The following is a 23,939-nucleotide window of genomic DNA, read 5'->3' on the forward strand; positions in this document are numbered from 1 at the left end:
GTCTGATGAAGCCAGGGGATGGCAAGGGAAAAGCTGTGTTCTGTGATGTCTCCACTGGCCAAACATAATTGCCAGGGCAGCAGGTTTCGTATGGGCTTTTTTCCTTTATGCCTTATAACCACTTCTGTGTTGCAGTTTCATATTTCTTGTCAAGTTATTATCTTGATTCAGCTCTGTATCTTTTTGATCAAAGATTGAAGGATAAGTAAAAGCTAGTTAGTTGTTGGAAGAAAGAAAGTGCTTTCGGATAACATGGTCTTGTTAAAATCAGAAATTAAAAAGTTAAGCCACACGGGCACCTGGCTGGCTCAGTTGGTGGAACGTGCAACTCTTGATCTTGGGGTTGTGAGTTTAGGCCCCATGTTGGGTGTAGAGATTACTTAAAAAAAAAAAAAAAAAGAAAGAAAGAAAGAAAGAAACTTAAGTTCTAGATCTACCATCAAATACCAAAACTCAAACGTGTGAGGACATTACTTCTTGTTCACTGATTACTTCACAGCTGGCTCATAATTCACCAAGTGAACATGAATCTGGAAAAATGGAGCATGGTGGGCAAGGTGTAGTAATATTCTAAGTGTTGTGATGCCTAGCTCTTCTTGAAATATTTTAAACCTACAAATGTGTTCCTTTGTGCTCAACTATCATTACTATTGTATCTGTAGAGTCATTCTCCCTTAAAACTATACCATCCTATAAAAAAAAACTCCCATTTTTTTTTACTACATTTCTTTTTATTATTACTAATTTATCAAAATGTTACAGTATTTTCAGGTGTACAACATAATGAGTCAGTAAGTCGTACATTATGCTGTGCTCACCTCAAGGGTGACTACCTCTGTCACCACATAGCACTACTACAATATTGTTGACTATATTCCTTCTGTACCTTTCATCCCTATGACTTACTCATTCTGTAACTGGAAGTCTGTGTCTCCTACTTTCTTTCACCCATTTTGCACACCCCACCTCCCTCCACACCCCTGCAACCATCAGTTCTCTGTATTTATGAACCTCTTTCTGCTTTTTGTTTATTCATTTGGTTTTTAGATTCAACATATAAGTGAAATCATATGGTATTTGTCTTTCTCTGATTTATTTAGCATAATACTCTTTAGGTCCACCCATGTTGTCTCAAAGGCAAGTTCTCATCCATTTTATGGCTAATATTCCATTGTACATATAGATCATATCTTTATGCATTCCTCTATGGACGTTTGGGTTGCTTGCATTTTTTTGGTTATTATAAATGCTGTAGTAAACATAGAGGTGTATATAACTTTTTGAATTAGTGCTTATGTGGTTGTGTGTGTGTGTGTGTGTGTGTGTGTGTGTGTGTGTGTAAATACCCAATAGTGGAATTACTCGGTTATATGGAATTTCTATTTTTAATTTTTTAGAGGAACCTCCATACCATTTTTCACAGTGCCTGCACTAATTTGCATTCCACCAGTATTCACAAGCTTATTTTTTCTCCACATTCTCACCAACACTTGTTATTTCTTGTCTTTTTTTTTTTTTTTTTTTAATTTTTTTTTTTCAACGTTTTTTTATTTATTTTTGGGACAGAGAGAGACAGAGCATGAACGGGGGAGGGGCAGAGAGAGAGGGAGACACACAGAATTGGAAACAGGCTCCAGGCTCCGAGCCATCAGCCCAGAGCCTGACGCGGGGCTCGAACTCACAGACCGCGAGATCGTGACCTGGCTGAAGTCGGACGCTTAACCGACTGCGCCACCCAGGCGCCCCATTTCTTGTCTTTTTGATTCTACCAATTCTGACAGGTGTAAGATACCTCATTATAGTTTTGGTTTGCATTTTCCTGATGATTAGTGATGTTGACCATCTTTTCATGTATCTATTGGACATCTCTATCTGTATGTCTTTGGAAAAGTGTCTATTTAGGTCCCTTGCCCATTTTTTAATTGGGCTATTTGTATTTTGGGAGTTAAGGTGTATAAGTTCTTTGTATATTTTGGATATTAACCTCTTATTGGATATATCATTTGTGAATATCTTCTCCCATTTAGTAGTTTGCCTTTTTGTTTTGTTGACAGTATGCTTCACTGTGTAAAAACTTTTTATTTTGATGTAGTCACAAGTTTAATTTTGCTTTTGTTTCCCTTGCCCGAGGAGATAGATCTAGAAAAATAGTGCTGTGGCTGATGTCAGAGAAATTACTGCCTATGTTTTCTTCTAGGACTTTTGTGGTTTCAGGTCTCATATTTAGGTCTCTAATCCATTTTGAGTTTATTTTTATGTATGGTATAAGAAAGTGGTCCAGTTTCATTCTTTTGCATGTAGCTGTCCAGTTTTCCCAGCTCCATTTATTGATAAGACTGTTTTTCTCTGTTGTATGTTCTTGTCTCCTTTGTCATAGATTAATTGACCATATAAGCGTGGTTTTATTTCTGGGATGTCTATTCTGTTCCATTGATCTATGTATCTTTTGTGTGTGTGTGTGCCAATACCATACTGTTTTGATTACTGTATCTTAAGATCTGGGATTGTGATACTTCCAGCTTTGTTTTTGTTCTTTGAGGTTGCTTTGGCTTTTTGAGATCTTTTGTGATTCCATACAAATTTTAGTATTATCCTACTACAGTGACAAATGCTTTGGTATATTCATAGGGATTGCATTGAATCCGTAGTTTACTTTGGGTAGAATGGACATTTTAACAAGATTGGTTCTTCCAATCGTGAGCATAGGAAATCTTTACATTTGTGTCATTTTCAATGTCTTTCATCATTGTTTTATAGTCTTCAGAGTACACATCTTTCACCACGTTGGTTAAGTTTATTTATAGGTATTCTTTAAAAAAAATTTATTTTTAATCTTTCTTTATTTTTGAGAGAGACAGAGTGGGAGTGGGAGAGGAACAGAGAGGGAGGGAGACACAGAATCCAAAGCAGGTTCCAGGCTCTGAGCCATCAGCACAGAACCCAGTGCGGGGCTTGAGCTCATGAACTGTGAGATCATGGCCTGAGCCGAAGTCAGACACTTAACCGACTGAGCCACCCAGGCGCCCCAAGGTATTGTATTCTTTTTGATGCAATTGTAAATTAAATTTTTTTCTTAATTTCTCTAATTTCTTAATTTCTCTTTCTGCTACTTCATTATTAGTGTATAGAAACTCAGCTGATTTGTGTTAATTTTTTTTGTTTTTTTTTTTGTTTGTTTTTTTTTTGATTTGTGTTAATTTTGTATTCATTATTCCTAATAGTTTTTTTGGTGGAGTCTTTAGGGTTTCCTCTGTCTAGTATGTCTCTGCAAATAGTGACATTTTAACTACTTCTTTACCAATTTGGATGTCTTTTATTCCTTTTTTCTTGTCTGATTCCTGTGACTAGGACTAGGACTTCCAGTAGTAATGTTGAATAAAAGTGGTGAGGCTATCAGATATCTTTGTCTTGTGTCTGGTCTTAGAGGAAAACTTCTAGGTTTTTACCTTTGAATATGATGTCAGCTGTGGTTTTTTTCACATACGGCCTTTATTATGTTGATATGATTCCTCAAAATCCACTTTATTGAGAGTTTGTATCATGAATGGGTGTTTAATTTTGTCAGATGCTTTTTCTGCATATGAGATGATATGATTCATATCCTTCGTTTTGTTCATGTGGTGTTATGTTGATTGATTTGCAAATAGCCATCCTTGCATCCCTGGAATAAATACCACCTGATTGCAATGAACTATCCTTTTAATGTATTGTTGAATGTAGTTTGCTAATATTTTGTTGAGGAGTTTTGCATCTGTGTTCAGAGATACTGGACTGTAGTTTTCTTCCTTAGTAGTGCCTTTGTCTAGTTTTGATACCAAGGTAATGCTAGCCTTGAAAATGTACTTGGAAGCTTTCCTTCCTCTTCTATTTTGGAATAATTGAGGGGAGTAGGTATTATCTCTTGTTTAAATGTTTGGTTGAATTCACCTGTGAATTCATCTGGTCCTGGACTTTCCTTTGTCAGTATTTTGATTACTAATTCAGTTTTGTTACTAGTAATTGGTCTGTTCAGATTTTCTGTTTCTTTGTGATTCAGTTTTTTTTTTCCTATTTATTTATTTATTTACTTAAATTTATATCCAAGTTAGCATATAGTGCAACAGTGATTTCAGGAGTAGATTCCTTAATGCCCCTTACCCATTTAGCCCATCCCGCCTCCCACAACCCCTCCAGTAACCCTCTGTTTTCCATATTTAAGAGTCTATTATGTTTTGTCCCCCTTGCTGTTTTTATATCTTTTTTTGCTTCCCCTCCATTATGTTCATCTGTTTTGTATCTTAAAAGTCCTCATGTGAGTGAAGTCATAGGATATTTGCCTTTCTCTGACTAATTTTGCTTGGCATAATATACTCTAGTTCCATCCACATAGTTGCAAATGGCAAGATTTCATTCTTTTTGATTGCTGAGTAATACTCCATTGTATGTATGTATGTAATTCATTTTTTTTTAATTTTTTTTTTTTAATGTTTATTTATTTTTGAGACAGAGAGAGACAGAGCATGAATGGGGGAGGGTCAGAGAGAGGGAGACACAGAATCTGAAACAGGCTCCGGGCTCTGAGCTGTCAGCACAGGGGCCCGATGCGGGGCTCGAACTCACGGACTGTGAGATCGTGACCTGAGCCAAAGTTGGCGCTCAACTGACTGAGCCACCCAGGCGCCCCTGTAATTCATTTTTTAAAGAACATATGTTTCTAGGAATTTATCCATTTCTTCAGGGTTGTCCAGTTTGCTGCTAATTTTTTTTATTGTAATACTTTGCATTTCTGTGGGTGTTGTCACTTTTCCTCTTTCACTTCTGATTTTATTTTTGTCCTTTTTTTAAATCTGACTGAAGATTTATCAATATTTATTTATTCAGAGAACTGACCCTTGGTTTCATTGATCTTTTCTTTTTTAGTCTCTATTTCATGTATTTCTGCCCTGACCTATATTATTTCCTTCCTTCTCCTAACCTTGAGATTTTATTTTCTTCTTTTTCTAGTTCTTTTAGGTGTAAGTTTACATTGTTAATTTGAGATTTTTCTCAAAGATTGTGGACTTCTGTGTTTTCATTTTCATTTTTCTATGTGTAGTTTTTTTTTTTTATTTTCTCTTTGATTTCTTTGTAACTCATGGGTTGTGTAGTTGCATATGATTTAGTTTCTATGTTTATATTTTTACTGGTTTTGTTCTTGTGATTGATTTCTGGTTTCATATCATTGTTGGAAATAATGCATGATATGCCTTTAACCTTCTTAAACTTACTGAGATTTGGATTGTTGGAGTGATCCCTTTATTATGTAGTGGTCTTCTTTTTGTCTTGTTATAGTCTTTGTTTTAAAGTCTATTTTGTCTAACTATTGCTACCTGGCTTTCCCCCGTTCCCCCCACTTCTATTTGCATGGTATATCTTTTTCTAGCCTTTCATTTTCAGTCTGTATGTGTCTTTAGGACTGAAGTGAGTCTCTTGTAGACACCATATAGATGGCTTTTTTCCCCATCCATTCTGTCACTCTGTCTTTTGATTGGACATTTAGACCATTTACATTTAAAGTAATTATTGATATGTACTTATTGCCATTTTGTTAGTTGTTTCCTGGATGTTTTTGTATTTTTTTGTTTCTTCTTTTGCTCTTTCCTTGTGATTGATGACTTTCTATAGTGTTAGGCTTGGCTTTCTTTCTCTTTATTTTTGTGTATCTGTTAGAGGTTTTGGGTTTGTGGTTACTATGAAGTTCATATATAGGATTCTAAGTATCTGACAAACTATATGAAGTTGGTGGTCATTTAAGTCTGAACACATTCTTCTTTTTTACTCCTGCGTGTTTTAGGTGTATGTTGTCATATTTTACATCTTTTTAATTCATAATTTTTTTACTTCTACTTATGGCCTTACCCCACCTCCCCCATCTCCCCCAGTTAAGTACCTTTAACATTTCATGTAAGACCAGAACTCCTTTTACTTTTGTTTGGGAAACTCTTTATCTCTCCTTCAATTCTAAATGATAACCTTGACTAGTGGAGTATTCCTGACTGTAGTTCTTTGAATATATCATGCCACCTCCTTCTGGTCTATTAAGTTTCTGCTGAAAAATCATCTGATAGCCTTATGGAGTTCCCCTTATATATAGCTTTTGCTTCTCTTTTACAACTTCTGAAATTCTTTTTATCTTTAAACTTTGCCATTTTAATTATTATGTGTTTTGGCATAGACCTCCTGAGGTTCATTTAGTTTAGAACTGCCCTGTTTTTTTTTTTTTTTTTTTTTTTAAACACATTTCTTAAAGGAGTCATTTCGGCTTACTAGTCCATTCTGATCTTTCAGTTACTTTTCAGAGCCTGGCAGCCAGCGTCTGCCCTCACCATTCCAATGACACTTACCTGACGAAGATTACTGATGATCTATTTGTAGACTTGTTCGTTTGACCTCTCTGAAACCTAACACCATCAATGTGACCTTGGTCTCACTGTGGTAAGTGGTCTGACCACTTTTTCATTGCCACCTTTTTCCCTTAGATGTTGATGTTTCCCAAAGTTTTATTTTTAGCCCATTTTAATTTTAATTTTCTCCTGAAGTAAGCTCATCTACATGTTGTCTTAAATATATGCTGATAATTCGCAAACATGTAGCTACACTATTGGCATCTTCTCACCAGTTTTGAAACACAAAAGCTTCATCTTGCTGGACTCAGAGGCTTATTTCAACTCATACTCATAATGTCTCTTCACTTAGGTTTTATTTTTAAATTCTGGTGGTTTCCCCATCTTTTAGAAAGCTCTTTACTCAAATACTACTTATCCCTCAAGTCTTAGCAGAATTCATTACTGTTGTGTTTCCATACCACATTGTATAGAACTTTATGGCACCAATTTTGTCATCTTAGTTTTGGAGTTCCTCAAGGCCTTTATGCTCTTTTCGTGGCTAGTCCTCACCGTGATGGGTGCTCAGTAAAAACAAGTTGAATTGGAGTGACTTTTTTTCCTACAGATTGCACTAATACATGTACAAGTTTTCTGGCTAAATAAGTTTTCTACGTTTGCTGGAATCATTTCTTTACCCTAAAGGATTCTAATTGGGTAAGATCTGGGACATGGTATAACTTTATGTAACTTAGAGCTGGGTGGGACCTTCATTTACTTAAGATAATGCAACCGGTGGAAAGCAATGTTAGTTAGAACTTAAGTCACTTCATGCTGAGGCCATTAATACTTTTCCCTGCACCATGCTATCGTCCCAGATAGACAGCATAATCCTCTGAACTGGTGAAAGATTAAGCTTGAGGTGAATAGAAGGTAAAAACATGTAGAGATGGGTAATCATTTCTCAGTGAGTCTCTTAAGTTTCTGCCTGTCTTGTGAACAGAGGCATTTCTTCCAGACTGTCCTTTCAAAGAAGTTTGAAAGTTTTGGAATATAGAGACTGTCTCTTTCTGGAGCTTAGGACAGGTTTATTTACAAACCAGTATAATAAAAATGTTTTCCTCTGCTGCCAAAGTCAGGCAGCTTTGCTTGCAATCAGCCTATTAAGATTTGAGTTTCCTATGTTCAGAGTCTCTCATCTGTGACACAGTCCCACTGCCCATGCAGCATCCACTTAGATTATTTCAGATCATCTCCATAGTATCTGGGGTACAAGGGAAGCAAAGCGAACATGAAGCTTTCTGTTCTTAATTAAGTCCATGTCTCTGACCTAGGATCTCAAGTCCTAGGTAAAATCTTAGATCCTTCACAATTCTTGACATAAGGCAGACACTCGGAGATAAAATTGGGTACAAGTTGTTTAATACAGCAGTTCATTGATAATTTAGACAATGGGACATCTCTGCAGAGAATCTTATGTACTTTGTCCAGTCCCCCGTACTTTAAACTTTTCATGATGCCCAGATGTTAGTTTTAGTCATGGTCTTTCCCCCCGCACTTGCTCTGGAAGCCTTTTGTGTCTGTTGAGCCCTCCTGTGGCTTCTAGGACAATGCTTGCACAGAGTTCTGTTTTCTTCCAGTGCCAACAAAAAAACTGGCAAGATTAAGTGCTCTGCACTCTGAAAGGCAGTAGTCATGTTGATCCTTAGTGTGTTCCCACCTTTAGCTTCCTCCCCTCCTTTGGTTCGTGACAGGCACCACTGCCATTTCTGTCCCAGTGATCAGCAGGACCTTAAATACCCTCTAGCATGAAGACCATCTAGAAAGAATACTAGCTGTCAATCCCCAATAGAATTTGTGCTCTGTCACCTTAAAGTACACCAGAGTGTAGTTATTTTTCATATTGTATAATTTCAACACTTAAAAAATACTTGGAAATAGTGTCATTCCTTTCATGTTTCTTTCATATATTGGCAGAGGCATCTCCACTTTTTCTTTATTAACATAGTGTTATGTTAGTTTCAGGCACGAGTATAATGACTTAACAACTCTATATGTTAGTCCTCATTATGGTATGTGTACTCTTAATCCCCTTCACCTATTTCAATTATCCCTCCCTTCCTCTGGTGACCATTTGGTGCATAGAAATGTGGTTTGTCTCTTTTTTCTTTGTTGTTTCTTAAATTCTACATGAGTGCAATCATATGGTATTTTTCTAATGTATCTCACTTAGCATTATACCCTCTAGATCCATCCATGTTGTTACAAATGGCATGATTTCATTCTATTTTATGGCTAATATACCACTATATGTGTGTGTTATATCTACCTATCTATACATATCTATATATATATATACATATATATATTTATATATATATGTACATCATATATATTATATACATAATATATATGATATATATGTATATCACATTTTTTCTTAAAAAATTTTTTTTAATGTTTATTTTTTGAGAGAGCAAGCGTGTGCATGCAAGCAGGGGAGAGGCAGAGAGAGAGAGAGCCACAGAATCCAAAGCAGGTTCCAGGCTCTTAACTGTCAACACAGAGCCCTATGTGGGGCTCGAACTCACAAACTGTGAGATCATGACCTGAGCTGAAGTCAGATGCTTAACCAATTGAGTCACCCAGGTGCCCCCACCTTTTTTTTTTTTTTTTTTTTTTTAAGTTTGTTTATTTTGAGCAAGCACGTGTGTGAGCTGGGAAGGAAGCAGAGAGAGAATCCCAAGCAGGATCCATTCTGTCAGTGCAGAGCCAGACACAAGGCTCAATCCCACAAACCATGAGATCATGACCTGAGTCCAGATCAAGAGTTGGATGCCCAACCGAGCCACCCATGCGCCTCTACACCACATTTTCTTTATCCATTCATCTAACTTAGCTAAATAATGCTGTAGTAAACATAGGGGTGCATATATCTTTTCAAATTAGTGTATTTCCTATTCTTTGGCAAATAGCCCATAGTGAAATTACTAGGTCATCTGGTAATTCTAATTTTTTGAGGAACCTCCATATTGTTTTCCACAGTGGCTACACCAATTTGCCTTCCCACCAATGGGCAGGACAGTTCCTTTTTCTCCATATCCTTGTCAGCACTTGTTATTTCGTCTTTTTTATTTGAGCCATTCTGATTTGATTTGAGCCATTCATTGTGGTTTTGATTTGCATTTCCCTGATAAGTGATGTTGAGTATCTTTTCATGTGTATGTTGGCCATCTGTATGTCTTTTTTGAAAAAATGTCTATTCAGGTGCTTTGCCCATTTTTTAAGTGAATTATTTGTTTTGGGGGGGGATTGAGTTGTAGAAGTTCTTTATATGTTTTTTACATTAATCCTTTATTGGATATATCTTTTGTGAATTTCTCCTCCCATTCAGTAGGTTGCCTTTTTGTTTTGTTGATGGTTTGCCTTCATTGTGCAAAAGCGTTTTATTTTGATGTGGTCCTAGTAATTTAATTTTGCTTTGGCTTCCCTTGGCTGAGGAGACAGATCTAGAAAAATGTTGTGACAGCTGATGTCTAAGAAATTACTGTTTTCTTTTGCAGGTTTTATAGTTTCAGGTCTCACCTTTAATCCATTTTGAGTTTATTATTGTGTATGGCATTAGAAAGTGGTCTAGTTTTCCCAGCACCATTTATTGAAGGGGCTGTCATTTCCCTGTTATGTTCTAGCCTCCTTTGTCATAGGTTAATTGAGCATATAAGCATGGTTTTATTTCTGGAGATGTCTATTCTGTTCCATTGATCTATGGGTCCTTTAACATGCTACTACCATACTGTTTTGATTACTACAGTTGTGTAATTTGTAATCTGGGATAGTGATACATCTCTAATTTGTTCTTCTCAAGATTGCGTTGGCTATTCGGAGTCTTTTTAGGTTCCACACAAATTTTAGAATTTTTCTAGTTCTGTGGAAAATGTTGGTATTTTGACAGGTATTGAATTAAATCTGTAGATTGCTCTGGGTAGTATGCAGTTTAACAAGATTGGTTCCTCCATTCCATGACCATGGTATCTTTTTATTCCATTTTGAGTTTGTTTCATTATGGTTTTATAGTTTTCAGAGTACATGTCTTTCATCTCCGTGGTTAAGGTTCATCCTAAAGTTTATTCTTTTTGATGCAATTGTAAATGAGACTTTCTTAATTTTTCTTTCTGCTAATTATTAGTCTGTAGAAATGTAACAGATATATGTTACATAATCTGTTACATAATGTCGATTTTGTATCCTGCAACTTTACTGAATTCATTTATTAGTACTAGTAGTTTTTTGGTGGAGTCTTTAGGATTTTCTGTATATAGCATTGTGCTATCCACAAAAGTAAAAGTTTTACGTCTTTCCAGTTTGGATATCTTTTGTTTTTTTGCTTGTCTGATTGCTGTGGCTCGGCTTCCAGGTAAGTGTTGAGTGGACATGTGTGTGTTTCTGATCTTAGAAGTAAAGCTTTCACCATTGAGTATGTTAGTATACTATAGGTTTTTTCATATGTAGTTTTTAATACGTTGAGATGTGTTTCCTCTAAATCTACTTTGAGAGAATGCATGTTGTACTTTGTCGTGTGCGTTTTCTGCATCCATTGAGACGATCATATCTTTTTATCTTTCATTAATGTGATATAGTACATTGATTTGCAAATTTTGAATCTCCATGGATTAAATCCTACTTGACTGGGGTAAATGATTTTTTTTAATGCATGATTTAGTGTGGTAATATTTTGTTGAATTTTGCATCTATATTCATCAGAGAGATTGGTGTGTCAACTTTTGCCTCGTAACTGAAGGAGCAGCCTTTTGGTCTGGTTGAGTGTACCATGATCACATGTATTTTACATCACAAATGTTCCAGCTATTGATTAAACCTCCACACTGTGGCCTGAGTATACATTCATTGCCTAAACCACTTTTTGCCAAAATTTAAGTGTACACGAAGACGTGCTGGACTTTGAGATACCTAAAAGAATTCCTTTAAATTGTAAGCCATGTGTACACAATAGATGGGAGGAGTGTATGTTAGTTTCCTATCAGTCCTGTAACCAAGCTGCCACGAATTTAGTGGCAGGGCTAACATCAGCTTTAAGGCAGAATCTATTTCTTGCTTTTCCAGCTTCTGGTGGCTGCCAGCATCCCCTGGTTTGTGGCCACGTCACTCTACTCTCTCCCTGTAGTCACATAATCTTCTGTCTGCAATTTCCCTCTTACAAACACACTTGGGATTACATTTGGGGTTTACTCAGATAATCCAGCATAATCCTCCCATGTCAAGATCATTAACAATCATATCTACCAAGTTCATTTTTGCTATATAAATTAACATTCACCGATTCCATGGATCAAGATGTGGGTATATTTTGGGGGACCATTATTCAGTCACAGTGTGTTAAGGCTTGAAAACAGATCAAGTTAAAGTTCTATCACTTTATTCACAAATCAGTTTTAAAGAGGACTGAGGTTAGGATTAATTACTCCCCCCCTCCTTGTATGTTATTTTCTTATATATACAAATAGCAAAGAGCCCAGTGTACCCAGAACAGGCTTAAGTAATTATTACTTTTATACTCAGAAGTTTCCTGGTTTGCTTAAATCATATGGTCCTCCTATTTATAAACAGCCTTGAGTTCCCAGAGATCTGAAAGTTCTACCAGAATTGTTTTAAAACCAAAGTTTTTACTGTTGTTTTGGGATGTATTCCTATTTATACCTCAGTTACTAGACAGATAATGTCAGGCATCCTTTCTGAAAGACTAGAGTGGTTGCAAACTGTGACCAAAACTTGGTGAAACCAGTTCGAAGATCATGTTAGACACAAGGCTCAGGTCTGGTTGGCAGACTTCTAGGCTGCCATGCAAGCATAGGTAAGGGCAGGTATAGGTAGGAATAAAGAAAGCTGGCTCTGGTAGCCCTTCTTAGAGCTTTGTTTCTCCAATAGGAAGGACAGATGTTCTCAGGAACCTCCACAATTCACACCAAAAATTTAATTTGCTTCATATACTAATGAGACCTATTTTCAGTTATTTTAAGCCCATAAGAGAATGATTATGGTTTTACTCAATACTATGATAAACGAATAAAGTACCTATCTTTTTATTTAAAGGACAGATAGAAAAGCTTGAATGTAATATTTATTTGGTGAATTTACATGTGAGGTCATTTACAAAAGAAAAGATACAGACAAATGCAGCTTTCAGTGCAGTTTCAAATTTTTCAGAACAAGCAATAGTCCATGAGGATTTGGAATGATAGTATTGAATGGCACATGCTTCAGTTTCCTTCGTGTCTTTTTCTACCCAACCCCAAAGGGTAGGAAGGGAGAAGAGTAGAAGAAAATACCAGTGTTAATATAAATATAGCCATGCAAATAAAAACTTTAAGTCCGAGGTTATTCAGATATGTAGAACATTTCTGTATTCAGGGATCATGATAATTGGTACATAGTTTAAGAACTAAAATGCACAGCTCTCAAACTTTCCATTATCCAGGCCATCTTCAATTATGTTAAACTGTCCCCACTAGAGGCCTCCTCAGTGTCTTCCAGACTGACTTTGGAAGGGGTCATTTCTCATAGTTTCTAAAAAAGTAGCACTTGTAGACAGAATCTTTTTGACTTCATTAGGATAAAGCACCCTCTTACAGAGGGATACAGTGCTCCTTTACTCCCAAAAATGTAAACTAATTAGAATTCATTTCCAGAGTGTAACCAAAGGCTTGCTTGCTTTTTTATTATACTCAGACTTAAATAAACCTCTCCCAACTCCGAATATCTCAAAACGAGACACTTTAAGAACACAACCTCTCTCCCACCAGAAAAATCCAGCATATAAACAAAAGGATGGTCTAGAAAAGTGACAATTGTAAAACAAAAACAAATTTTTTTTTTTTTTTTTTTTTTTTTTTTTTTCAGTAAGAAGGTGAAGTAAAGATAAAACTGTCAGTGTCCCTAGTAAAGATCTAGGCATGGGCAGTCAGGCACTAGAGAGCAAGGTTAGCTCCAAACTAAAAAGCATTCCACATTTCTTCAGCACTTCTGAAAATACTGGCTTAAAATTCTTTAAGCACACATAGCCATAGTTAAAACACTAAACTTACCGAAGTACTATGCTTCTGACTCCAAAACATATCCTTTTGGAACCTTTAGCCACATTTCTGCACTACACATTTTAAGCTAATTAAACACTCCCATGTATAACACTTCATCTTTATACACACAACCAACCTGAATTTTCTTTCAAAAGTACACTATTAAATAGTGTGCCTAATATAAAAAATAGCCACAGGCAATTAAAACCCATTTCTATTTCATCTTACCTCTTGCCTGGTTCACTCACCCATTAATTTTCAGTCTTCCAGCATATATACCAGAATATTTGGTTCTGTGTGATTTACTGTATGAAAGCCAGTTGCTATAGACTTTAGGAACAATGTACATTATCCATTGGAGTTGAATGGGGTCAAAAGGCTTAAGTTGCCACTGAATCTAACAATTCTGCAGAATCAGAGGCATTGTGCATGCTGACAGTGGTTTAAAGGGTCTCAGTTTTGCTGCCTTCAAAACAAAATCCCCATTTAAGCTTTGTTTCCTTAAATAAACTAAAAGGGATTAACTGAATCAAAGAAACTTGTTTTACAGCACTTACTATATGAATTTAAAAACCAACATGCTGTAAAATATATTATGCGCGTGCACACGCGCGCACACACACACACACACACACACACACACACACAAATCATCCAGAACATAACCATCGCCCCCCATCCCCCGCCTCAAAAAAAAAAAAAAAAGCCAAATCAACAAATCAAAGTTTTTATTTGCATGGCTAATTATCATCTGTACTCTTTGCAGCTTTCATATCCCTTTAACAGGTTCTAAGCTTTTGTTGCACAGGGAATAAAAGCTGCAACACTGCAAACTTCCTTCAACAGCCACTCCCACAACACCTAGACATGAAACCTGTAATGAATGACAACAGCACAAACAGAAATACTAAGTTCCACCATTCAACACAGTTCATGACAGTGTCTTTAGGGTTCAGTTGAAAAGGGAGTAAACTTCTAAAAAGAGGGTCATTCTCTTTCCCCCTATTTTATAATGTTGGTGGTTTTAATCCGTATTTCTTTGCAACTTCTGTCTGGGCATGAGCAGCATCACACAGTGAGTACAGATGAGCCATCTCCATCTCCGATTTGGCCAGGTTAATAGCTTTGTTGAACATGTCAATGGCTTTCTCCATGTTTCCTCTAAAAGAACAAAATTTTAAATGTTTCACATCCTATAGGAATTTTAAAGAATACAGTGAAGTTTCTGACCACTAAGGTTCAACTATGATCCTAATAAATTCTTTGCTCCTTTATAAGAAACAAAATAGTGCCTAGCACAAAGAAAGCACTCAATGTTAGCTACTATTATAAATACTATGTGCTTACATTATACCTCTGTAGTCTCTGTTTACAGATAAGAACAGTGAGACTAGAGAAATTAAATGACTTACTCAAAATTATAATCCTGTCTGGCCCCTAAATTCATTGTGTTTCTGTACTAAATCATAAGGCTCCTTTAGAAAGCAGTGACATGGGGCGGTTGAGTGTCCAGCTTCAGCTCACATCATGATCTCGCAGTTCGTGAGTTCGAGCCCCACGTAGGGCTCGCTGCTGTCAGCCTGTCAGTGCTAAACCTGCTTCAGATCCTGTCCCCCTCACCCCGCCCTTCCCCTGTTTGCATTCTCCCCCCACCCCCCAAAGATAGATTAAAAAAAAAAAAGCAGTGATGTAACCTCAGAGAACATTAATAGTATCCAGGGGCCTTACCTTCACATGTGTGTGAACTCACCTTTCCCCTCATCTCCTACCACCACACTCCCACCCCATGTCCCTCCCCTCCAATCACAGGTTCCCCCAAGTCCCTTGGCTGTGCTCCTACCTACACATAATGCTCAAATTTTCCTTTCTAACGCATATGCTTGACTTAAACAATTTCTTAAAGTGTGACTTTTAAATTGAAAAAGTAATGAAACAAGGCAAATCAAAGTTGTATACTTTTAAGGGAAGCTTACTTCAAAAGGCATGACATATTAATAAGACTTAGTGGATATTGACAATAACATATCTGTAATGAGAAGAATGAAGATAAATATCTATGGCGCTGCCTTAAATTTTCTAACATACTGTAGGAGTTACCTTTGCACTTCAATAGTTCCCATGGTTTCATATGCAAAATCACATTTATTGTCAATTTCAATAGCCTTGCTGATGAGCTCCAAACCTCTATCCAGATCTTGCTTCCACTGAAGCTGAAGTAAACTGCAAATGCAACAAGGCAGTCAGATGGGACGATGGCACAGTATCATTAGGATAAGTACGTGACTCAATTTCCGACCTCAATGAATTTACAAGGAAAACCCAACTAAAACAGTACATAATCAGCATTAATTCCCCCCCCCCTCAATTTTATATTGGTTTTATAGTCCAAATTCCTTATTATGAAAAAAGTGTCCAAAGGTCTAGGCTCTATTACGGACTTACCTTGCATGGCCTAATTTTTTATTTTGTATAATTTAAGGTTTTTTCTTAATGATAATTCAAGTACACAAGGACTGAAAAAACTTATTTTGATACAGGTAATATCTGACAGGATGTTCAGAACTGAAATCTTTATGCTAGTACATTTATTACTGTGTAAGAATGAAATGTAAGTACAATTTCAAAAATTAATAAAGCATCCACAGCATTAGGAAATTTGTCAGTTAACTCACTGACACTCTCTATCACAGTCCCCCACTTCCTTTCTTAAGGACTAGAAGAAATCCATCTTATTACTATGCAGGAAATACAGTTTCTTACAGAAACAAAGAGAACCACAAATATACATACCCTTTATGAACATATGTTGTGGCATTATCTGGTTCCAAATCAATACATTTATCATACATATCATCAGCTTTACCAAACTGTTGTTGATCTGTTAATGCCTATATGAGGAGATACTTCAGTTATATTAAGGTAACTGTCAACCTAAACAATTAAAAGTATATTGTTTACTAATTATTAAAATTTACTTAATTTATCCATTCATTACCAAATTCTGTTTTGGGGATATAAACTTATTTAAAAATGTTACATCTTAGTGTTTTTTTTTTTTTTTTTTTACAAAGCATTGTTATAAATACAAAATATTAACTTTTCTTTCTTTTTGGCAAGTGGTTAGTGATATTACAATAACAGATGATCTGGTACATCGTAGAGAAAATCCCACTCTTGGTGCCAGTTTTTTTTTTTTTTTTTTTTTAATGTTCATTTATGTATTTTTAAAACAGAGAACAGGGGAGGAGCAGAGAGAGGGAAACAGAGAATCCCAAGCAGGCTCCATACTGTCAGCACAGATCCCGACACTGGGCTTGATCTCATGGACTCTGAGATCATGACCTGAGCCGAGATCAACAGCTGGGTACTCAACTAACCGAGCCACTCGTTTGGAAGAATAAATTCAATTAGGTGTTAACTGTTACCAAAGTGATTCCTTAAAAATGACTGATAAAAGAAAAAAAAAAAAGCAGCTACAGTCAACTATTTTAGGGCAAATCCCATGGCAGAAATGGAAAGCTTGGTTACATGGATACCAGTTCACACTGAAACTATGGAGAGCTGGCTAGCATCTAAGCTCAAGCTTGAGAGTTAAAAAAGTTACACTATGTAACCACATCTATTTGTGTATAAAGTAACATATATATTATATGTGAAGTAAAAAGCAGAGGAGGGGTCAAAGGATACTTATTTTAGTGCAAACAGACTAGTAATGTTAGGGCTGATAAGAAGATAGCCCGAGTAAGCCACAGCTGTTCTGAAGATGGCACAGAGGAGACAGGGCAATGTGCAATTAGGAAAACTCTGAAGACCTGTACCTAGTATCTGTGCTAAAAAAATCCTTTTGAATTTCATTTCCGTGATGAGGACAGGGTGGTACTGTCGTCTTCTGGTTTGTTCCTAATCAAACCTAATCAAACCCAAGTGTACCTTTCAATAAAAATGTCATACAATTATAATGTGTGTTTGTCCTATTTTAACTTATATAATACATTTTATAAAATTTTATCTTGTACATGCTTTCACAATACTGTGCGTAATCAGCAATGTTTCATCATCCTGTCTAGAAATTCTAAGGAGAGATAAGATCATTTCAAACTCAATTCATTTTATTTAAAAAAAAAGGTTTTTAAATGTTATTTTTGAGAGAGAGACAATGAGCGAGTGCTAGTGGGGGAGGGGTAGAGAGACAAGGAGGGAGAGAATCCCAAGCAGGCTCCATGCTATCAGTGCAGAGCAGGATGCAGGGCTCAGACCCCATGAGATCATAAAGTGAGCTGAAACCATAAGTCGGTCACTCAACCAACTGAGCCACCAGGTGCTCCTACTCTATTTTTTTTTTTTTTTTTAAATGTTTACTTTTCAGAGAGAGAGCACAAGCAAGCAGGGAAGGAGCAAAGAGAGGGGGAGACAGAGAATCTCAAGCAGGCTCTGCTCTGTCAGCACAGAACCCAATGTGGGGCTCAAACTCATAAACCTGTGAGATCATGACCTGGGCTGAGATCAAGAGTTTGACGCTTAACTGACTGAGCCACCCAGGCATTCCTCACACTCAATTTAAAGAATTTCTGGGTTGTACTTCATATCCTGAATCTCAATTCCTAACAATGCAGTGATATTAGGACTTTTAAAGAACAGAGCTAACACGAGTCCATCTTGTCATAATCCCACTCACAAAAAAAAAAAAAAAAAAAAAAAAAAAGTCATGGCCTGTGGCACTTACAACTTGACTAAAGGTAGCATGAAAGACAATAAAAACAAAAACAACCTTCAGAAAGGTTTGGAGGTAGGAATCTACCATAGATGGTCATTTAAAAAAAAAAAAAAAAGTTTATTTTTGAGACAAAGATTGCACGAGCGAGCAGAGGAGGGACAGAGAGAGAGGGAGGGAGAGAGAATCCCAAGCAGATTCCACGCTCAGGGCATACCCTGACATGGGGCTCGATCTCACAACAGTGAGATCATGACATGAGCTGAAATCAAGAGTCAGACACACAACTGAATGAGCCACCCAGGCACCCCCACAGATGGTCATTTTTAAATGTTTCCTATTTCTGTGATGTTTGGGTCAGGGGGAAAACATTTATTTGGAATAAAAAAGAGTAAGAGAAGATATTATACAGCGTATTGAGATGTCTGGTTTATGAATATACCAAAAGCAAATTTCAACTTAAAGACTAAGAAAGAAAACAGCCATTCCAAGATCATTTAGGAAAAAGTCTAACTGTGGCTATAAGAAGCTAACCATTTTCATTTAAATGGATGACTGAAAATTGGTAAGTTCTCAGAGACTTCAGACTACAATTAAAAAGTGAAAAAAATTCAAATATACATCCCACTTTCCACACCTTCAATCCTAAAGCAAGGAAAGCTCAGGACTTGGCAAACCATAGAGAAATTAAAATAAGCTGTTACAGCCTATCTAACCATTTAAAAGAACAATGATCAAAGAGAAAGAAAAACCTTTCCTTGGACATTCTTCTCACCAATTGCACAGGGTAAATTTTCCTAAAGGAATTAATTTTGCGAACCCAATCCAAATGAACACTTGAGGGAAATGCTCTACTTCAGACTCCCCATGTTAGGAGTTTAGGGCCAGGGTTTTCAAACTGTATTAACATAAGAGCCACTCCTGAGGTGATTCAAGACCATTTTGGTGCCAGGAAAATCAAAACAGGAACAAAGCTATTTGTATTCATAGAAGCTGCAACCAGGGAAGCACAGTTTTCTGATTTCCATATGGAATTCAGCGTATGAATACAGTTCTTTAAAAGGACTGGTAATTGGGGGTACCTGGTTGGCTGGCTCAGTCAGTGGAGCATGTAACTCTCCATCTAGGGGTTCTGGGCACCTGGGTGGCTCAGTAGGCTAAGTGTCCGACTTCAGCTCAGGTCATTATCTCACAGTTCGTGAGTTTAAGCCGTGTCGGGCTCTGGGCTGACTGCTCTGAGCTCAGAGTCTACAGCCTGCTTTGGATTATGTGTCTCCCTTTCTCTCTCTCTCTCTCTCTCAAAAAATAAACATACATACATAAAATCTTAAAAGAAAAAAGAAAAAAAAAAAAAAAGGACTGCCCACTAAAAAAATATGAAAAATCACATTTACCTGAGCATACAGTGCATAGCCTTCAGCACACCTTGGGAATTTCTTTATAACCTCTTCAAAACCTTTCATAGCTGCTTGGATTTGTGAAGAATTGTTTCCTGTATATGCCTGGCGATACTGTGGAAATAAATCAAAAGAGGCCTGTCAAATCAAGAACTCAAAAACTCATGGAATTTAACATATTACAAAAGTCACACAAAAATCACATAATTATTTCCAGAAAAGCAGGTGATTTGCTAACCTAATTTGCTGCATCTAAAAGGGTTGCAAGAAACTATCTCTGGATGTATCTCCATTTGCTATGTACAACTATGACTTCATTGCCATTATACAATCTCAAGATGTTTAATAATCTAGAAGAAGGCATACTAACGTGTAAGTTACCATTGCATATAAATGAGGGCTTTTAGAAGTCCAGTATGCTCTCCATTTTGTAAATGGTGGCTTCTAAATATAATTTATTATCACCTTACTACAGGTGTTATAAAGCTTCATCTAGTAACATTTTTCATCCATAATATAAATGTGCTTGTGACCCAATTTCTTTAAGAAAAACTCTTTTAGGACTCAGACTATAAGGGCTAACTGAAAGTACCTCATTTCACTAGAAATGGACTTATTTTACCTGATTTTTAGCGTCATGTTTCTGAGTATTAACAGCTTTACAAAGGCGAGATGAGAAAGCAGTTATGTGGTATGACTGAAGAGTACTTCCTCAAAATGCTTTTGTTTTTTGTGCTAGTTTATGGTAGAAAAGTAAGAAGAACGGTGCTGTTTAGGGGAGGATGAAATCAGGGACAAACACCTATCAAGATAAACTCAAAACATCCAGAGAAATATAGGAGCAAAACCTCAATTAGCAACTATACTTCCATTTCCCTAAACCAACAGTTTTTCTCTTGTAGTCTTCCTTTGGCAGAAAAATAGGTGACGGTTTTGTAGACAATGAAACACTTATTTTTGTTAACAATGGGAAATAAAAATGATGTTTAGGAAAATACAAAAGAAAGTAGAACCCACCAATGCAAAACATTTCTGAGCTTGTGCCAGGGCTGACTCAGGTCTTAATCTAATACATTCATCGAAATCTGCCACTGCTTCCTCAACTTGATCAAGCAATATTTTCAGCTAAGGAAGAAAAAAAAAACAATTATCTATACAGTGTCTCTTACCACAATTTAGCATAATGCTAAGCATGTAGTATTCAATACAAAATTACTTTCTAGAAATCATGAACTAGAAAATCCTATCATTTAAAGGAAAGATTGTAAAAACTAGTGTCCAGTTTTTTCAAAAACACTAAATACTATTAAACCCACCATTTTTGTACTGCAGTTTTGGTCACTCTTAAGCAAGAAACCTGTTCTCCTAGAAGACTAAAACATCCCTACTTTCAAATTTCAAACATATCAGACAAGAGTAATTATCTTTCAAATTAATCTTAAGACACTACCAGTAAGGATCAAAATGTCAAGAATTTTAAGAGATTATCTTAACATCTCGTAACAGCCTTCAGATAGAAGTATTAGGTAAAATTTTCCTACACTAGAAAGAACTTCAGCTTTTCTGTTGTATGGAAATGTAGCCTATACATTCCACCCTAATGTAGTCCAAGAAGCCATCCATGTTAAACGGGTTATAAAGACCTGTTTTCCCCAGATAAGGCTGGAATTGGAAATGATTTCCTTCACTATGTATTTTTGCTAAAAAACAAATTTTTACTAAAAAACCAAATACTATAAAACTCCATTCAGAAGAGATTTTTTTTTGTACAGTTTTTTGTATAGTTTAGGACGCTATTTCCTTACAGCAAGCCCACAGAAATCATCCTGTTGATTCTAGCATTAACCTAAAATATTCAATAAATGCTTTTAATGTTTTACTCACTGAAAACCTAAAAGCCAGAAATACGTGAAAAACAAACTCGAACCAGCAAGCCAGTAATTGTAACCTTCTGTTTCTTTTTTTATAAAGGACAAATATTCAAGACAGGACTACATAAATGCCCACCCAGACTGTGAAATACTTTGATACTTTGTTCACGCTATCAGAAGTGACACAAGAAAACTTTTGACAACCTTCTCAAAACTAGTATCCTATTCCTTAATACAAAGGTCAGAACTCTTGATAAGAAAAGTACCTGTCCTCGGTGGTGATAAACGTCTGCATTCTGAGGATCAATGTCAGCAGCCATGTTAAAATCCTGAGTAGACAGCAAAGGCTGCTGTTGTTGCATGTACATGCTGCCTCTTTTGATGAGAGCATTTGCGCGAAGCTACATAACCAAAATGAGAAAAGAAAAGGTTCACTGTTACTGTTTATTCCAATTTAGTTTTTCTAAAGTAACAGCTTTATTCAAGTATAACTCATACACCATAAAGCTCATCCTTTAAAAGTATACAAGTCTTTTTTTTTTTTCTTTTGAGAGCGAGAGAACACCACATTTTGACATTTTGAGTGAATTTTTGTACAGGGTGTATGATAAGCATTGTTACCACTTGCCATTACAACAAAAAGTTATGGTCATGAAGGAAGAAATAGGTTTCTTCTCCAAAAAAAATTTTTTTGAGGTAAAAGTACATGTAAATTTTCTTTCGATGAAGTAAGAACACCCCCACAATTTTAACAAAAACAGAACATATTTGTGATCACTAGGAAATAAAAATAAAGATCATATTATTAGTGTATCTTCAATTTGAAAACCTCATTTTAAAAGGAACTTTTTTTTTTTTTAAATATAATTTATTGTCAAATTGGCTAACATACAGTGTGTAAAGCGTGCTCTTGGTTTTTGGGGTAGATTCCTGTGGTTCATCATTTATACACAACACCCAGTGCTCATCCCAACAAGTGTCCTCCTCAATGCCCATCACCCATTTTCCCCTCTCCCCCACCCTCCCATCCACCCTCAGTTTGTTCTCTGTATTTAAGAGTCTCTTATGGTTTGCCTCCTTCCCTCTCTGTAACTATTTTTTTCCCCTTCCCTTCCCCCATGGTCTTCTGTTAAGTTTCTCAAGATCCACATATGAGTGAAAACATAGTATCTTTTTCTGATTGACTTATTTCACTCAGCATAATACCTTCCAGTTCCATCCATGTTGCTGCAAATGGCATGATTTCATTCTTGCTCATTGCCAAGTAGTATTCCATTGTATATACAAACCACATCTTCTTTATCCATTCATCAGTTGATGGACATTTAGGCCCTTTCCATAATTTGGCTATTGTTCAAAGCACTGCTATAAACATTGGAGTACATGTGCCCCTATGAATCAGCACTACTGTATTCCCTGGGTAAATTCCTAGTAGTGCTATTGCTGGGTCGTAGGGTAGTTCTAAAAGGAACTTTTAATAATACTTAGTTGTAATTATTTTTGTTTATAAGAAGTTAAGATAGTTTGTTAAAAATTCAGGCCTTGAAAATAACTTTTATATTACACAAAATACATGAATGAATTATCTGGAGGTGAAAAAAGACAGAATTCACTTAATTCACTGAGCAAACAGGCCGAACAAATGTAACAAACTAGTAAGAAATTTTAGTTAATTGGTAGCTAAGCTTTGTCTTGTTAACACTGAGTAGAAGACTCATATAATTCAACAGGTCCCCCTAAATCTTAATTATGAAAATAATTATGTACACATAAGAATACCTGGAAGATAAAAAGCTGTTCCAACTATGCAACTACAAAAACTTTTGGTATATTTCAATATATCTCTATATCATATTTTTAGAACCTATTTTTTAATTCATGTAACAAAAATCTTTCAGATTAAATGTGTTTATTTTATTGAATGCATTTTATAATCTTGTATTCCCTATTGTATTTTTATTTACAATATTACCTATAGCACTGCTATATCACCCTTACCCCTATCCAAGTATAGTCTAATACAGTAAGCAGTGGCTATCACGGGAAGCTCAAGTTACCAGATGCCATAGAAAAAAGAAAAAAAAATCCTTTCCTAGCTAAAGATAAACATCACTCATATTTATGTTTCAGTTTCACCATACTGACCCAATCATCATTAGGGGTAGTTCCTTCCAAAATAAAAACAGCCTTTTGGAGAACAGAAACTAAAATTTGAAAATTTGGGAAAACCTGTAAGTCTCTTTTTTTAATCAAGTTTTACACACACACACATTTTTAAATGTACCTTCACATTAGCTTCTTTCAAACTGATGACCTTATCTAAATCTGGTTTGGCCGCATTGGCATTGCCAATAAGCAGGTAGAAGGTGGCTCGTAGTAATAATGCTTCCGCCATGTATTTGCCTTGAGCATCTATTTCTTTTGAGCATTCACTTATGATTTTATCGTAATTTTCTTCTTCCATATACTGTTTGGCCCTTAGATATCCAGAACTGAAAATAAAAATGAACATAGGAAATTATTTACTA

General features: G+C 36.1%; 2 protein-coding genes across 2 annotated transcripts in view; one reads left to right on the forward strand and one right to left on the reverse strand.

Annotated features, from left to right (window-relative positions):
* The first annotated feature begins 5,105 nt into the window (after nucleotides 1–5,105).
* Nucleotides 5,106–23,939, forward strand: part of LNP1 (leukemia NUP98 fusion partner 1) — a 79,747-nt gene continuing 60,913 nt past the window's right edge. Inside the window, exon 1 of the mRNA XM_053903260.1 lies at nucleotides 5,106–6,453. The gene's annotated coding sequence lies outside the window, so the exon portion shown is untranslated. The remainder of the gene's footprint in view (nucleotides 6,454–23,939) is intronic.
* The window catches only part of TOMM70 (translocase of outer mitochondrial membrane 70), a 33,455-nt gene continuing 21,975 nt past the window's right edge, over nucleotides 12,460–23,939 (reverse strand). Inside the window, exons 6-12 of the mRNA XM_019448169.2 lie at nucleotides 23,696–23,903; nucleotides 21,678–21,812; nucleotides 20,558–20,665; nucleotides 19,538–19,654; nucleotides 16,223–16,320; nucleotides 15,530–15,652; nucleotides 12,460–14,593 (exon numbers count right to left, since the gene is read on the reverse strand). Coding sequence (XP_019303714.1) covers nucleotides 14,440–14,593; nucleotides 15,530–15,652; nucleotides 16,223–16,320; nucleotides 19,538–19,654; nucleotides 20,558–20,665; nucleotides 21,678–21,812; nucleotides 23,696–23,903 — 943 coding nt within the window. The 3' untranslated portion in view covers nucleotides 12,460–14,439. The remainder of the gene's footprint in view (nucleotides 14,594–15,529; nucleotides 15,653–16,222; nucleotides 16,321–19,537; nucleotides 19,655–20,557; nucleotides 20,666–21,677; nucleotides 21,813–23,695; nucleotides 23,904–23,939) is intronic.

Source organism: Panthera pardus, unplaced genomic scaffold (genome assembly GCF_024362965.1).
Source record: "Panthera pardus isolate Hobbes unplaced genomic scaffold, ASM2436296v1 HiC_scaffold_16, whole genome shotgun sequence".
NCBI lineage: Eukaryota > Metazoa > Chordata > Mammalia > Carnivora > Felidae > Panthera > Panthera pardus.